This window comes from Physella acuta, unplaced genomic scaffold (assembly GCF_028476545.2).
Source record: "Physella acuta isolate Inbredline_101_S28 unplaced genomic scaffold, ASM2847654v3 ptg000579l, whole genome shotgun sequence".
NCBI lineage: Eukaryota > Metazoa > Mollusca > Gastropoda > Physidae > Physella > Physella acuta.
In genome coordinates, this window is record NW_026732098.1 from 569,893 (window position 1) to 587,638 (window position 17,746).

Here is a 17,746-nt window from a genome sequence, read left to right on the forward strand (position 1 = left end):
AGTAATTGCTTTTTAATTTGTTTAGTGCAAATCTATAAAAAAAAATTAAGAGCACACATATTTGACTATTTAAAAAAGGGAAATAAGTCATGGGAGTGGTTAGAACGTTTGCCTATCTTTCACACTACAAGTCATGTAGCCTATATATTTTTTTTTCCTTTACGAAATAGCATGTGTTAGCTACTGTAGAACATCACTACTGTATTATAGATCTGTTTTGTTTTTACTAGAAAATTATTTTTTAACTATAAAAAAATTGATTATGGTCATCTCTGGGCCCCTAAACGGCCTGGGCCCCCCCCCCCCCCGCATTGCGGGGTCTGGCGGCACTGTAGTTCCGCCCCTGGGGGGGGGGGGGGGAGTGACAATTGTTATATATAGTTTCTATAGAAATACAACTGACCACCTTAAACCAGTTAAGGATTTTACCCTTAGCCTGAAACAGATGGCACAATGTCTGACAATAAATACCAGGCATACTCAGTGTTTTCCTGGTGGAAAGAATCAATTTCTTGTAAATACCCCAGTGGTAACCACTGTAAAAAAATTCGGATTGTACATTACATTTAAATACATTTCAAGCGAAAAATGTTTGGTAGAAAATGTATCTAAAGTAAGGGAGGGGGGATCGCTTATTTAAATTATTTGATTTGTTGCCCCGAAATTCGCTAAATGAGTTTTCTTTTATACAAGAAAAATGCCTATTTGAAAAATAAAATCAAGGCAGTGAATTAAATTTGTGATTTCTTTCTCTAAAATCAGTTCTATTACTAATTATACTTTTTAACTTGTGTATGTAAACTCGCGAGATATTACGAGATTGGTATCTTCCGGTTTCCACTCATCGTATTGCCTTTGTAAAATTGGTTGGTTCATCCTACAAAACCATGCCAAGAAAGTAAACAAATTTATTTACTTTATCTATCTCATACTCCCAGTTGTTTTATATAGTTATTATTTTCTTTAGATCTTAAACCACTATTAAATACAGATAGATCTAGGCTTGTTACTTTGCTAGAGCTTGTACATCGAGTACGTTACTCAGACTGAGACCAGTCACTGCACTTGCAGTGTGTCACTGTCACTCTGTTTCAAAATGAAAAGAAAGAGCTAGTGCAATTTGATAACCTATTTTGATCAGTAGAGTCAGAGATAGTATATCTTACTTAATTTTAAATCATATTATTTTCTAATTTGACACAAAATTATAAAGTATAGGCCTAACTAATCGGCTAATAGGCCAAATTAAATAGTGACTGCATAGAATGCGAGTAAGAACACCTTCGCCCAAACTTTTATCTCTGGTTGCATACTATTTAAATTTAGTTTAATTTAAATACAATGAGTCCCTGCTGTAGTTTTGTGATACAAAATAATAAATATGGTACTTAATTACGATAAGCACGCTCTAGCGTAAAGCATGACGTATCCTGTTTTGGGAAAAGATGCCATTCATTCATTGATGGTGTTTTATTTTTTCTTTAGTGATCAGATGTCACAGGGGTTAAAATTTAAAATAATATGGCTCCATAGCCTTAGCTCTTAATAGACCATAAGGCCTAGACAGCAAGTTATGACCAAAAGTGCCCATTTTTTGGCAACCTTACCCTCCTCCACACAAGAAAAACCATAAAAATTGGGAATGTTAACAAGCTGAAATTAATTCAACTATTTTTTATTTAACTATTTATATTTAGCATATATTCAAATTTAATGTGTTGTAGGTAGGCCTATTTGTGAAGCTTGATTGATTTTTTTTTGTATTGCAGAAGACATGACAGTGATGAGAGCAGCAGTTCAGATTCATCTTCTTCAGAAGGTACTGTTCTCTGATCTAATTATTACAGGGATTAATCATCAAGACTTTATTTGATTAGTTTTGAGTACTTTTTTTTTACTAAATTATGTTTTATACAATGTGATAAAAATTGTATTCGTTTTTTTAAACGTTAGGTCCTTAGTTGTTTATAATTTAAGATGATTTAATTATGTATGCTAATAATTTTTTCCTTTGTTTGACAACTTATTTTTTATTTCAGCCTCATTCATTTAACAAAGCGTACATTTTAGTATATTATGTTTCACATACATTTTAAGCCAGAATTGAAATAAGTTTTCACTTAAACTTGGCAGCATTTAACTTGAATCTCCGTTGTTTTTAAAAACAAACAACTACTCTTTAAGCAGAATAAGCACAATTTTTTTTACTTTAATCACATTTTTTAAATTTGTATGTAATCGACTGACTATATATTTTTTTCTCTTAGCAATATCTTTTCTAACTAATTATTTAATTTATTTTACAGATTCTTCTGACTCTTCCCCACACCCCCGTAGTTCTCATAAAATTTCAAAATCAGCTTCCAATGTAAAGTCAAGCCCACCAGAAAATGTGAAATCTTCAGAGAACAAAAATGCTCATCATTCAGGCAGTTCTACCAAATCATCTTCCAGTCGAGCAAGAGATTCAGGGAGCAGGCCTTCATCACAACATGGAGAAAAAAGTAGGAGACAGGAGGATTCAGGGAAAGAAAGTGGTAGAGAAAGAAACAGAAGAGAGGATGAACATCATAGTAGTCGAGAGGTAGTGAGTAAAAGAGAGAACAGAGATGATCACAGAGAAAAAAGATCAGATCGAGGAGAAGAGTACAGACACAATAGAAGAGATGACAGGTACAGCCATAGAAGAGATCGTGATGAGCCATACAGAGAGTCTCGCTCAGATAGGGGGCGCCGTTCTGTTGATAGAAAAGATAATAGACGAGAAGAAAATACAAGAAATAATGAGGCTGTGAGAGAGAGTGAACGAGAAGCTGAGAAACAAAAAGAGAGAAAAACAACTCGTCAAAGCTCAAGAGAGAAAGGGGATATTGAGAAGAATAAAACAGAAAAAGTCGTCTCTAGAAAAGATGCAGCTCAACCTGGTAAAGACAAGAACTCCAGGACCAGAGAAGAGACTTCCAAGAGCAGCAAGAAGGAAGTGAAAGAAAGGAAAACCTCAACCAGTAGCAGTAGTGAGGACAGTGACAGCTCTGATGATTCTGACAGTGGTAGGGACAGTAAACAGACAAAAGCTGAGGTAGAGAGTGACTTCAAGCGGAAAGAACAATCAGTGGCGCTGACCAAGAAAAAAGACAAGCAGTCAAAAGAAAGTTCTGATGATGATGATGATGATTCAGAAGATGAGGATAGAACAATCAGAGTTGTCACTAGTGTGTCTAAAAATGCTAAAAAAAACACAGATGAATCTGAGACTTTTGAAAGTGTTGATGCTGCTGCGAGTAAAAATGCTAGAGAGAGTGGTAAAGAAAACAAGAGCCCGGTGACCAAACGTAGTGAGGAACCCAAGGAGAAGCTTGGTGACACACCTGAAAAGGTCAATAAAACAGATGCTGCAGGCCACAGTGATGATGATGAAGATGATGATGGTGGAGAGAAAGAAGAAGGTGAACTATCAGAAGAAGAGGAGGATCCTTCATTAGTCAAACCAATCATAGCACTCAGGTAATTTTGTTCTTCAGTCGTTTTTAAAAATGTGTATTTTGGGGAAAAAAAACTTCACTAAATCTAGTTTGAATATACTAATTATTTGTTTGTTTTTCTATACAGTGAGGATATATCAGATATCAGCAGTGAAGATGGTCATGATGTTAGTGTAGTTGTGAAACAGGAACTTGTGGAGCCACCCCACACCCCTCCAGCCCCAGTCACAACCTCTGAATCTGAGGAGGAAGAGGATAAGTCCACGTCAAAACAAGCATTAGAAAAAACAGGTACAGAGAAACCAGCTCCTGCTGGTGCAATGTTAAGGACAGACAGTCATGATTTCAGTGATAAGGATGTTGATGAAACAGAGGATTATAGCTTAAGAAAAAGACCTGTATTAGAGAGTGACAGTGAGGATGAAGATAGCAGGGCGGTGCTGAGGAGCCATGTTGGTAGCTCAGTGTCTCTGGTGAAAAAAGAAAATGATAGACGAGAGGCCAAGCGCAGATCTGTGGAGAGGCAGAGACGAGATGATGGCAGGGGCAGCTATAGAAATGACATGAGAACACGGCGTGATCACTTTGACAGGCGAGGGGATGATGATGATAGAAGGCAGAGGCGTGTTGTCAATGATGATGATGATAGAAGGCAGAGGCGTGTTGTCAATGATGATGACAAAAGAAGAAAAGTTGATGCAGATGACAAGAAAGACGCAAGGTAATAAAATGTTATTTAAAATTAGTTTTGGTATATTGTGCCTTATATTGTGCCTTTTATTGTCGTTAGCTACTTTTTATTTCTAGAAATTGAATTAACAGTGTTGATCTGGAATATATCTTTAAATTTTTTTATTGGTAGTCTTGTTTAAATAATGTTCTTTGTTTTTATGTGCAGTACTATGGATAAATCAAAAGAGGCAGCAGAGTCAGGTAAGAAAGCAGAAGTGGACATAACAACACGGACAGGTGGTGCTTACATCCCACCTGCTAAGCTGCGAATGATGCAGGAGGCAATTACCGATAAGACCAGGTAAGCTAGATGTGAGGTTGTGATAGTGATCCTACAGGGAATCATGTGACCTGGTATTTTATTCTTGCCAACTGTTCTCAGTGTTGCCTATCAGAGGATGTCATGGGAGGCGTTGAAGAAAAGCATCAATGGTCTTATCAACAAGGTTAACGTTTCCAACCTTATCAACATTATTAAAGAACTTTTCCAGGAAAATATTGTGCGTGGGCGGTAAGTTAAATTGGTTTTTTTTTTAGTTTAAAACTGGTGCAAAATTGTTTTTGTTAACTATTACAGTTATAAAAGTAAAGCTCTAATCTGAATGTTGAATAATAAACTAAAATGAAATTTAAAAAAAAAAACCAACTTGTCAAGGTTTGTGTTAAAAAAAAACATATATTAAAAATCAAGCTAAACATAGGTGATAGAGCTAATTCATCAAATGTATTGCTTTTGGGACAAGATAATTTTTTTCCTTTAAGGTAGGTTTGTAATGGTTGTAGGTATATAATAAACCAACAGCTTTATAGCCACACAAATATTCGAATGTTGATTGCTAATTCTACTTCCAACTCTTGTTAGGGGTCTGTTGGCTCGATCTGTGATCCAGGCCCAGGCGGCCTCACCAACATTTACCCATGTTTATGCTGCTTTAGTGGCCATCATCAATACCAAGGTGAGTCTCTCAGTAGTATCAACACGTCTACCAGTTCTGAAAATATTGCACTTTTTGTTGAGATGTATATGTCATTTTTTTATATTGCAAGAATTGTCATCATGTTTCTTAAGTCATCTAACAAATGTCATTTATACATTTGTTTAAATTAGTATTTTGTTACTTAATTTTGGAAAATCTATTTTTACATCTATTATTTTTGTATCTTTAATTTTGAGTGCCGGTCAACTTTATTTCTTAAAATTTACACACTTTCACATTTTTAAAATTGGTTATTTTTAAAAGCACATTTTTAAAAAAATGGCCCTAATTTTGAACATACTTTACTGATGACTGTTACAATTGTTGTTGAAAAGTAATAATTCAATTTCAGTTTCCACAAAATGGAGAGCTAATTCTACGTCGCCTGATCTTGATGTTCCGACGCGGTTACCGCAGGAATGACAAGAGCATTTGCTTGTCAGCCACCAGATTCATTGCTCATCTGGTCAACCAACAAGTGGTGAGTTATGCCCCCTGAAAGGCATCTTTGTTTTTCTCCCTCTAAATGGAGATGGAGAACGAATATGGATGCAGTCGCAGATGTTTTTTCACATTTGTGTCTGGTAATGTTGGCGAAAAAATTGGCCTTCGCCAGAACTTGCCAGTGGAACGTCTGGTCAGTTAATGCAACTGGCCTTTTGAGGAACAACACCCATCAAGTTTTGGTCAGGAAAAACTGACCTTTCACATCAGAGATCAAGAACAGCAGCTGGTTAGGACCACAGCAACATCAGCTGGTCAAGATCCCCAGCTGGTCAAGATCACAGAATCACCAGCTGGTCAAATCACAGAATCACCAGCTGGTCAAATCACAGAATCACCAGCTGGTCAAATCACAGAATCACCAGCTGGTCAAATCACAGAATCACCGGCTGGTCAAATCACAGAATCACCAGCTGGTCAAATCACAGAATCACCAGCTGGTCAAATCACAGAATCACCAGCTGGTCAAATCACAGAATCACCAGCTGGTCAAATCACAGAATCACCAGCTGGTCAAATCACAGAATCACCAGCTGGTCAAATCACAGAATCACCAGCTGGTCAAGACCAGAGAATTACCAGTTGGTCCAGACCACATCAGTACACTTGGTCAGGACCAAGACTGGTGATTCAAGGAGCTGAATTCTGTAGGTGAAGCTGGACCAGATACTTGTGACCACAGTTGTGAACTGACCAACATCCTTTGTCAGTTTTACAAGGCTACATACGCCTACTGTTCAAGTCTCTCATCTGTCTTCAGCCAACGTAATTCATCTACAGATGATTTCCTTGTAGATCATCTGTTTGAGGAACTCAGGAATGAGTTGCTTGTTTCAACCAACCCACAATCAGACTAGCACCTCAACACATGGGTGCTCCATTCTGTGGCCATCTGTGTGTTTATTTAATATGTGCTAGTCATCAACCCAACCTGGAATCTGCCACACGCGTGAACCACTTCAGGCTATGAATAATTAAGCTTGAAAAAGTGTGGTGCTGATGTGGCTGAATGAGAAGATTGCCTTCAGTCACTGATTAAAGTGGTTGGCAAAATGGCACTGCAGGTAAGGTACATAGATGATTTAACATTGTCAATGTTGCAGTTGTTTGAATACTTGACTTGATGTTTAGACTGTTAAATTCTACCAGTATTGTTACAAACATTTTTTATTATTATAGTTAGCCACAAGCTATATTGCAGAAATAACCATAGTTTCAATCAAAACAATTTTTTATGGCCAGCTACAGACAGAATGAGCCATTTAAATATTCTACTCCTTGTTATCCTCAGATTAAAAATATCATTTTTATTCCACTTTCATTTTTAAACATTCACATCTCGTCTAGGATTGCACTCTAAATACATTTAAATTTTCTGTTTTAAATTTGTCTACTTTGTCCAATGTGTTATTAGTTAGTCTCTAGTTGTCTGGTAGCAACTGTCTTTTCATCTCCATACACTAGAAAATTAGAGAGAGAGCAACTCTATCATTCAGGCACTGATTTTTGTTAAGTTTAGTGGTCTTTAGTTGCCTGGTAATAGCTGACTCTTCATCTCTCATCCATTAGGAAGTGAGAAACTAGCAAACTAAAGCTTTGACCAACTAAGCTTTGACACACTATCATTCAGGCATTAATTGAATCAAGTCGGATTTATTGTTTTAATTTTTAAATTATACTTACCTAGTGAAAATTTCACAATGTTTTTGAGGCCATGGATGTTAACTTTGACTTGTGCATATTTTTCAAGTTTTCCTGTAGTTTTATCACTTACTTGTGGTCTCTATGAGATGTTTGTTTATCTAAACAGGCCCATGAAGTGTTGGCGCTTGAAATCCTAACCCTCCTACTGGAAACACCAACGGATGATTCTGTGGAAGTGGCCATTGGTTTTCTCAAAGAATGTGGACAAAAGCTGACTGAAGTTTCACCTCGTGGAGTCAACTGTAGGTCACTTTTTTCTTATCTTTCTTTGTACTTTAGCTTTACTCTAGCTAGAAATCTGATCCTAAAATCTACTGGTTAAATAGTAGTCCAGTGGACTGGTGAGCATGCTGTAACATTCCCTGCAAGTTTACCAAGATCAACATTTTAAAAATTATTTTTATTACTAATTTTATGTTTATTACACTTTTTAAAACCTGGTATTTGAAGATTATTAATTTCTCCTGCAGCAATATTTGAACGCCTGCGCAACACCCTGCACGAGGGTGTACTAGATGTCAGAGTTCAGTATATGGTGGAAGTCATGTTTGCCATACGTAAAGATGGCTTCAAGGTAAGCTGTTTACATAACATAGTCTTATTCTTGTCTAACATTCTAACTTAAAGTAAGTTCATCTTAGACTTTTGTCATTTACAAGTCATAACTCAAACATATTTATTTTTTATGTGGGTGGGGGGGGGGGGGTGTTAACAGGTAATTAAATGAAGTCTTCTTCATGTAAAAGAAATTCATGTCTCAGGTGTGAGGAAGCAAAAATAGGGGCCATGGTCAAGAGGGTGTTAATACTTTTCTTCTATCAACAAAAATAAATGTAACTTTGGGTGTAAGAAGAGTTTAAAGACTTGTGTACATTTCCCAGGACCACCCAGCTGTGTTGGCTGAGCTAGATCTGGTGGAGGAGGAGGAGCAGTTCACACATTTACTGCAGCTGGAGGACGCTGTCACAGGGGATGAGATGCTCAGTAGGTGCATTGTTACTGTCTCTCTCTGTATGCCAGTCTGTAGGTGCATTGTCACTGTCTCTCTCTGTATGGCAGTCTGTAGGTGCATTGTTACTGTCTCTCTCTGTATGGCAGTCTGGGACAAACACTCTATTTTCTAATGGAGTGATTTTGTTTCCAGGTTAATTTGTATTGGATAACGACGCAAGAATATCTTTCAGCCTAATTAGATATTAAATTAGTGGTGTTAATTAATTTACAGGATACTATATTTAATTTTAATAGCCGTAGGAGAGAACAAGAGAAATCAGTACTGATACTCAATGATTTCATGGACAACCAGTGCTTTTACTACTAAAGGGAAAAAAAATTATTTTATTAAATGATGTTCAGAAAGATTTTTTTTACACTTTTTTACATTTCATGAGTTTTACTAGTGATCCAAATGTTGAGTTATGTAGTGCTCTGTTAGGTTACATGAGATTTCCTGGTGTTGATAATATTTGTTAATATTGACTCTCACAAAAATCTCTTATTTTCTTCAGATATTTTCAAGGAAGATCCTAACTTTGCTGAAAGTGAAGAAAAATATAAGGCATTGAAGAAAGGTATGAAGATAGAAAAAATAAGTGTTGCACACATATTATTTTAATAATTATAATCCTACTCATACTACTTAATATACTCTCTGTTTTTAAAGTACTTGTAATAAGTTTAACCATTCACTGCCAGAGTATAAAATGTTTTTACATCCCATTTAACACAGCAGACGACTCATAGTTTAGGTAAATCATTTTACCAACCCAGGAGTTGTCAATTATAAAACACATCAGTCTGTTACGCTGTATTTGTCATTGCTATATATTTATACTATTGTTGTGATTGTTGTGAATTTATGCTATTTTTGTCATTCCTGTATATTGATTGTTTGACTGTGTTACACAGAGATTCTGGATGAAGAAAGCTCTGGCGAGGAATCTGATGAATCTTCAGGCTCTGGGTCCTCAGACAGTGAAGATGATGAAGAGGCCCAAGAAAAGTTAAGTAAGTGAAACCTTTTCTACAGACTAGACCTCACTAGACACACTCCCACCCTGTCGTAGGGGGCTACATGACATTACCCCCCTGGAAAATTCCCCCCCGGACATTTCCCCCCCGTAATTACCCCCCTGTCAATTACCCCCCTGTCAATTACCCCCCCCCCCCCGGGGAATTACCCCCCCCCCCCCCCCTCTCAAGTTAGAATCCTAACTCTAACTAGAATTCTATACCTATATACTACTTTAATCCAAACCTTAAGAAAAACACCAAAACCTAAGCATTCACACAAAACCAAAACCAACGCTAGGCACAACCCTAGCCCTAACCCAGGGGTCTCCAAACTACGGCCCGCGGGCCGGATGCGGCACGCGAGGTCCTCTCATCCGGCCCGCGGAGATCTTTTTGTCCACGGAAAAAACGTTTGTTGGTGATAGCTGAGGAACTTTGCCCAGAAAAATCAAAGACAGGACTGGAAGAAATTGGCCCCCGAACTGAAATTTGATAGTCAATGCGGCCCTCGGACTGAAAAGTTTGGAGACCCCTGCCCTAACCCTAATCTTAACCCTAACCCTACCCCTAGCCCCAAAAACCTAACCCTAGCCCTAACCCTAGCCCTAGCCTTAGCCCTAGCCCTAACCCTAACCCTGTTCGGGGGGGGGGGGTAATATCCTACTGGGCGGGGGGTAATTGACAGGGGGGTAATTACTCTGGGGGGTAATGTCCGGGGGGTAATTGACAGGGGGGAAATGCCCTGTTCCCGTCGTAGGGAGCTGTCAACTTGGAAGATAGAAATTCTGCTCAAGCTTCCAATAGCATGTGGTGAAGGGCTCAGCTTAGATGGTTTGTCTTTCTTCCAGATGCAGAACAACAGACCATCATTGACCAAACAGAAACCAATCTCATTGCCTTGCGCAGGACAATTTATCTGACTGTTCAGTCCAGTTTGGACCATAATGAATGTGCACACAAAATGTTGAAGATGGATCTCAAGCCTGGGCAAGAGGTAAGCAAGTTTTCACAATTATTTCATAGTAGCGCTGTCAATAAATAGCATGTTTGACAGGATTAATTTACACACTTGTCATTACTTAACATGCCTGTGATTAATTTAAACACATGTAATTAACTTACACACCTGTGTATGTTCCACACCTGTATATGTTACACACCTGTATATTTTGTCTCCTTGTTTCTGCCCAGATTGAGCTATGCAACATGATCTTGGATTGCTGCGCACAGCTAAGAACTTATGAAAAGTTTTTTGGTCTCCTGGCACAGGTATGGCTTGTTTGTAAATTTGTTTTGTATCCAGACTCAACTTGATTGTGTTGTATCCAGACTCATCATAATTGTTTGTGTTGTATCCAGACTCAACTTAATTGTTTGTGTTGTATCCAGACTCAACGTAATTGTTTGTGTTGTATCCAGACTCAATATAATTCTTTGTGTTGTATCCACCAGACTCAACATAATTCTTTGTGTTGTATCCAGACTCAATATAATTCTTTGTGTTGTATCCAGACTCAACATAATTGTGTGTGTTGTATCCAGACTCAACATAATTGTTTGTGTTGTATTCAGACTCAACGTAATTGTTTGTGTTGTATCCAGACTCAACGTAATTGTTTGTGTTGTATCCAGACTCAACGTAATTGTTTGTGGTGTATCCAGACTCAACATAATTGTTTGTGTTGTATCCAGACTCAATATAATTGTTTGTGTTGTATCCAGACTCAACATAATTGTTTGTGTTGTATCCAGACTCAGCGTAATTGTTTGTGTTGTATCCAGACTCAACATAATTGTTTGTGTTGTATCCAGACTCACCATGATTGTTTGTGTTGTATTCAGACTCAACATACTTGTGTGGTATCCAGACTCAACATGATTGTTTGTGTTGCAGAGGTTCTGTCAGATAGACAAGAAATACATCGACCCATTCCAGCAAATCTTTGTAGACCAGTACCAGACCATCCATAGGCTGGAGACCAACAAGCTGAGGAATGTGGCCAAATTCTTTGCACATTTGCTCTACACTGATGCTATTTCATGGGGTGTAAGACAATTTTCTTTAAATTCTTGGCACATTTGCTCTATACTGATGCTATTTCATGGGGTGTAAGACAATTTTCTTTAAATTCTTTGCACATTTGCTCTACACTGATGCTATTTCATGGGGTGTAAGACAATTTTCTTTAAATTCTTGGCACATTTGCTCTATACTGATGCTATTTCATGGGGTGTAAGACAATTTTCTTTAAATTCTTTGCACATTTGCTCTACACTGATGCTATTTCATGGGGTGTAAGACAATTTTCTTTAAATTCTTGGCACATTTGCTCTATACTGATGCTATTTCATGGGGTGTAAGACAATTTACTTTAAATTCTTGGCACATTTGCTCTATACTGATGCTATTTCATGGGGTGTAAGACAATTTTCTTTAAATTCTTTGCACATTTGCTCTATACTGATGCTATTTCATGGGGTGTAAGACAATTTTCTTTAAATTCTTGGCACATTTGCTCTACACTGATGCTATTTCATGGGGTGTAAGACAATTTACTTTAAATTCTTGGCACATTTGCTCTATACTGATGCTATTTCATGGGGTGTAAGACAATTTTCTTTAAATTCTTTGCACATTTGCTCTACACTGATGCTATTTCATGGGGTGTAAGACAATTTTCTTTAAATTCTTGGCACATTTGCTCTACACTGATGCTATTTCATGGGGTGTAAGACAATTTTCTTTAAATTCTTGGCACATTTGCTCCTTGCCCAACTATAAAATGTACCGTTGAGCACCTGTGACCATTATTGTGTTCATCTAGACAACAAATGCTGTAAACTCTCTCCCCAGGTTCTGAGTGTTATAAAACTTACTGTAGAGGACACCACATCAGCCAGTCGCATATTCTTAAAGATTTTATTTCAAGAGCTCTCGGAGTTTATGGGTTTGTTTAAGCTGAACGAGAGATTAAAAGACCCGTAAGTCCACTCACTCTACCTTATATGTTACAAAACTAATGAGTTTTTTTTTTAATTTCTTAATTACAAATTTGTCAATTCTATTTATGTGTATTACAACATGCCATAAAGGTCTGTGACTGTTCCTCTTGTAGAACACTGTCTATTACAACATGCCATAAAGGTCTGTAACTGTTCCTCTTGTAGAACACTGTCTATTACAACATGCCATAAAGGTCTGTAACTGTTCCTCTTGTAGAACACTGTCTATTACAACATGCCATAAAGGTCTGTAACTGTTCCTCTTGTAGAACACTGTCTATTACAACATGCCATAAAGGTCTGTAACTGTTCCTCTTGTAGAACACTGTCTCCATTTTTTGCTGGCATCATGCCACGAGACAACCCCAAGAACACCAGGTTCTCCATCAACTTCTTCACCACCATTGGACTTGGTGGACTCACGTAAGTTGGATTCTGTTTGCTCATTTTGGTCTTGGTGGACTCACGTAAGTTGGGTTCTGTTTGCTCATTTTGATCTTGGTGGACTCACGTAAGTTGGATTCTGTTTGCTCATTTTGGTCTTGGTGGACTCACGTAAGTTGATATCTGTGTGGTCATTTTGGTCTTGGCCTGGTGCAACATTGTTTGTTTGAATCAGCTTACGCTAGGTAAATGTTTGAATCATCTGCTTGCTCTAGGTAAATGTTAGAATCTGTACCAGCAATGTTTTTCTCTCTCCAGGGATGATCTGAGAGAACATTTGAAGGTAGTCACAAAACACAACGTACAGCAGAAACAGGAGGAGGAGGAGGCAGACAGCAGTTCATCCTCAGACAGCTCCGACAGCTCTGACTCTTCAGGTAAGTTAAACAGCCTCTCAGTCAAATGTTATAAGTTTCAGGTAAGTTGGACAGGCTCTCAGTCAAATGTTATAAGTTTCAGGTAAGTTGGACAGGCTCTCAGTCAAATGTTATAAGTTTCAGGTAAGTTGGACAGGCTCTCAGTCAAATGTTATAAGTTTCAGGTAAGTTGAACAGGCTCTCAGTCAAATGTTATAAGTTTCAGGTAAGTTGGACAGCCTCTCAGTCAAATGTTATAAGTTTCAGGTAAGTTGAACAGCTTCTCAGTCAAATGTTATAAGTTTCAGGTAAGTTGAACAGCCTCTCAGTCAAATGTTATAAGTTTCAGGTAAGTTGGACAGCCTCTCAGTCAAATGTTATAAGTTTCAGGTCAGTTGAACAGGCTCTCAGTCAAATGTTATAAGTTTCAGGTAAGTTGAACAGGCTCTCAGTCAAATGTTATAAGTTTCAGGTAAGTTGAACAGCTTCTCAGTCAAATGTTATAAGTTTCAGGTAAGTTGAACAGCTTCTCAGTCAAATGTTATAAGTTTCAGGTAAGTTGGACAGCCTCTCAGTCAAATGTTATAAGTTTCAGGTAAGTTGAACAGCCTCTCAGTCAAATGTTATAAGTTTCAGGTAAGTTGAACAGGCTCTCAGTCAAATGTTATAAGTTTCAGGTAAGTTGGACAGCCTCTCAGTCAAATGTTATAAGTTTCAGGTAAGTTGAACAGGCTCTCAGTCAAATGTTATAAGTTTCAGGTAAGTTGAACAGCCTCTCAGTCAAATGTTATAAGTTTCAGGTCAGTTGAACAGGCTCTCAGTCAAATGTTATAAGTTTCAGGTAAGTTGAACAGGCTCTCAGTCAAATGTTATAAGTCTGTCTGACAGTGTTTGCTCTGTTAAGGTCCGTGTGATGTTTGCTCTATTAAGGTCTGCCTGACAATGTTTGCTTTGTTAGTGTCTGACAGTTCTTGCTTTCTACTTTCAGATTCTGATTCATCATCTGATTCTGACTCAGAGCCAAAAGCCAAGAAAAAGAAAAGCAACCCTAAAGTCCAAGCTAAAAACTCTGAGAAAAAGGGTGCGTCTGGCAGTAAAGAGAAACAGGTGAATGGCAAGAGAAAGTCTCCTGAGGCTGGCAGGAAAACTATAGCTGATAGACTGCTGGATATGGCTCAGTATGGCAATGTGGGACATAAGGGAAGGACTGAGGGGGAGGAGAACACACAAGGGAAGGACAAGAGGAATAAAAAGGATGGGAGTAGCAAGAGTAAGGGAGGTAAAGAGAACTCTGTCAGGGAGGAGAAGAGAAGTGATAGGGAGAGGGGAGAATCTGAACACAGCAAGGGGCGGGGAGATATGAGGAATGGGGAGGGTAAGGAGAGAACAAGAGATGGAAGCAAAGGAAGGGAGAAGAACATTAGAGCTGGGAGCAGGGAGAGAGAGAATAAAAGTAGAGGTAAGGATGCTGAGGGGAGGTACAGGGATAGGAGTAGAGATGATGATGAAATCAGTCGCGGTAAAGGTGGTAGGGATAGGGATGATGAAATCACCCGCAGTAAAGGTAGGGATAGGGATAATGATGAAATCAGCCGCAGTAAAGGTGGTAGGGATAGGGATAATGATGAAATCAGTCGCAGTAAAGGTGGTAGGGATAGGGATAATGATGAAATCAGCCGCAGTAAAGGTGGTAGGGATAGGGATAATGATGAAATCAGTCGCAGTAAAGGTGGTAGGGATAGGGATAATGATGAAATCAGTCGCAGTAAAGGTGGTAGGGATAAGAACAGAGATAATGAATTTAGTCGACCCAAAGGCAAAGATAACAGAAGAAATAAAGAGAGTGATGATGATGAAGAAGAAGATAGGATTGTTAGAACCAAAGTCAGAGACAATAAAGAAAGTGATAGAGGTAAAAAGAGAACCAATGATAGGGACAGCAGAGACCGGGGTAGGGACATGGTCAAGAAGACCAAGAAAGATAAGAGAAATGTGTCAGAGAGTTCTGACAGTGAGGATGAAGACAGAAATAAGAAAAGAAAAAGGAAATTGGGCAGCAGTGTGGAGGAAATAACTGAGAAAAAAAGAAGACGTCCCAGGACCCCATCAGATTCTAGTTCCTCATCAGATTCAGACGAGGAGGAAATCCAAGAGAGGAGAATCATCAAAAAAGAGAGAGTGAAGGAGGATAGGCGTGAGAGGAGGAGAGTGTGAATGTTAGGCTAGAACTTTTTTATGCTGGGGATGTGTGACTGCATGCGTCTACACATCATCAGTTCTAACTGCTGTGTAAATACAAGTGGACTGAAAGATTGGCTCCTTTCTAATGAAATTGTGTTGAAAACCATGAGTATTTTTGTCCATCTAATATAAGGCAACTGTTAAACACTGCTCAATCAGCCCAGCATCATATGCAGTAGGATAGCTGAGAGAATGGTTGAGGTGAATGGACAATTTCTTCTGTCCACCAGATTTTCTGATAGTCTTGTAAGGAGCTGGTGGATGCAGACTGGCCATGTAAATAGGTTTGATGAGCTGTTGTTTGAATGTATTTTGTTACCTTGAACTAAGCAGGCTACACTGATGTCTACACCCAACCCTGACTGTGTGAGTGAATGAGAGTTTGTACTTGATCAAACCAATTTTTAACATGTTTGTGTAAAAATAATGTTTGTAATAAATAAAAATAAATGATTATACCAAGAGCCTTGGAGCACAGTGTGAAAATAGTTGTAACAGTGTGTTGGTTTTTTTAAATTTCTGATTTGCAGCAAAAATGGACAGCACTTGGGCAATGTAAGCTACCAATTAACTATGAATATACACAAGAACTAAAGACATTGAGATTGAAATGTTTATTTTTTGACATCACCAATCTGTGCAATCATCTGAATGTTTTGATGCAGGTTTAAATATAGGGCGACTCTAAAAGTCAAGTCCATTTGAGCATATATATATATTTGTAATGGATAGGTAAGTTTGGAGGTCACAGCCACCTTTATAATTTTAACATTGGCACATTTAGGGTCAGTCCCTCCAACTAACATCAGGGTCAAAGACTGGACAGTAGCAACCAGGTGTATTGGTTTCTGACAGCTCTAGACAACTCCACTCAAGATGGTGAACGTCCAGTCGAGTTTGACAAAACTACATCAATTCTTACATTATAAAAACATTTGAACAGTATTTTCTTTCTTAGCTTTGATCAAATCTTGACAACACTGAATAAGGTTACTACACAAGGATGGCATTAGTTTATAGCCAAATCAAAATGATTGTAAAAAAACAATTGGAAAACAACTTGATTTAAATAAGGTGCCATGGTGAAAAGAAAGTATTAGCAGGTTAGTAAGTTCTCCACCTGGCCAAGCAATAAAAAGACAAGCCCACTTGTATATTTAGCAAGTAGATGGCATTGCCTAGTTCAAGACAATGGCCAAAAAAATGCTGTAAGTTTACCAGACAACAATGGAAATAAAACATTGAGCAACAGAAACCAGACAAAAATTTTATAATAGCAGTAAAGTCTGGGGTTGGAGAAGTTCATTCAATGCTGAAGTTAGTTTACCCAGCTAACTATTGCAGTAGCTGTACATAAATATTTTTACAAGAAAATAAAAGATTCATTCATTGACAAATATTTTAGTCTTTTTCTTATATGTACAAGCCATAATAACCATCATATTTAATTTTAGGAATAAGTTATTTTGTACTTATAAGAAAATAGATATGTAGACCTAGTGTAATTAACATCAGTGACCTACAACCTAAGATAGATATGTGGAGATGTATGCAGGTGTATTGGCTAGAAACAAAATGTTGACAGCTTGCTCTTATCACATGTAGGCCTTGTAACTAGGCTACAAACATGTCCCAGCATGCAGTCAACTACTAATCTATTTATATCTCAGCTCTGTAGCTTTGACAGTAGCTGGCCCAATTATGGCCATTAAGAAAATCTACATTGATGACCTCACTAAATGGTCAAGTAAGGACCTAACTATTTGTAACAGATGGGACCTTTACCCTGAGTTGTTTTTTATTCTAAGAAAAAGAAAATAAATAATATGATCATTCCAGTTTTTCCTTGAATATCTTTGCCTAGAACTAGAACTTTTAGAAGAGCTTTGTATTGGTAAACACCAAGTCAAATCTGTTAAGTCCTAATACTGACTACTTACATGAGTAAAGTAATTTGTTAAAAACTAAAGGCATTAATGATATACTTATGATACATTAAAGCTATCAAAAATTTGTACTAACATGAACAAGACAATTTGGTTGAACTTGAAATGCTCTGTAGGTCATAAAATGTCTCATTAAAAAAGTTGTTGTAATGAACACTATACACAGCCAATGATTTTAAAAACAAAAATTCAGCAGAGCAAAATAACAAACAAATGGAAAATCTTATTCAAGTCTTCAAATAATTAGCCTAAAACAACATCTTGTGTTACTCAATTAGCAAAATAATTTGGTCTTTGTGCAAGTGTAAAACATCTGTCTAAGCTGGGTTGTACATGAATACAGT

At 37.7% G+C, this 17,746-nt stretch overlaps 1 protein-coding gene across 1 annotated transcript; it reads left to right on the plus strand.

Moving 5' to 3' along the window:
* The first annotated feature begins 801 nt into the window (after positions 1-801).
* Positions 802-15,929, plus strand: LOC131946982 (pre-mRNA-splicing factor CWC22 homolog). Its single transcript, XM_059308046.1, has 20 exons — positions 802-898; positions 1,770-1,819; positions 2,307-3,504; positions 3,610-4,203; positions 4,381-4,515; positions 4,597-4,725; positions 5,077-5,170; positions 5,544-5,672; positions 7,506-7,641; positions 7,870-7,973; positions 8,281-8,383; positions 8,908-8,970; positions 9,308-9,406; positions 10,261-10,406; positions 10,604-10,681; positions 11,307-11,459; positions 12,267-12,394; positions 12,737-12,838; positions 13,118-13,236; positions 14,204-15,929. Exons 1-20 carry the CDS (start codon positions 888-890, stop codon positions 15,427-15,429), a joined length of 4,797 nt encoding a protein of 1,598 aa, XP_059164029.1. The 5' UTR covers positions 802-887; the 3' UTR covers positions 15,430-15,929.
* The last annotated feature ends 1,817 nt before the right edge of the window (positions 15,930-17,746 follow it).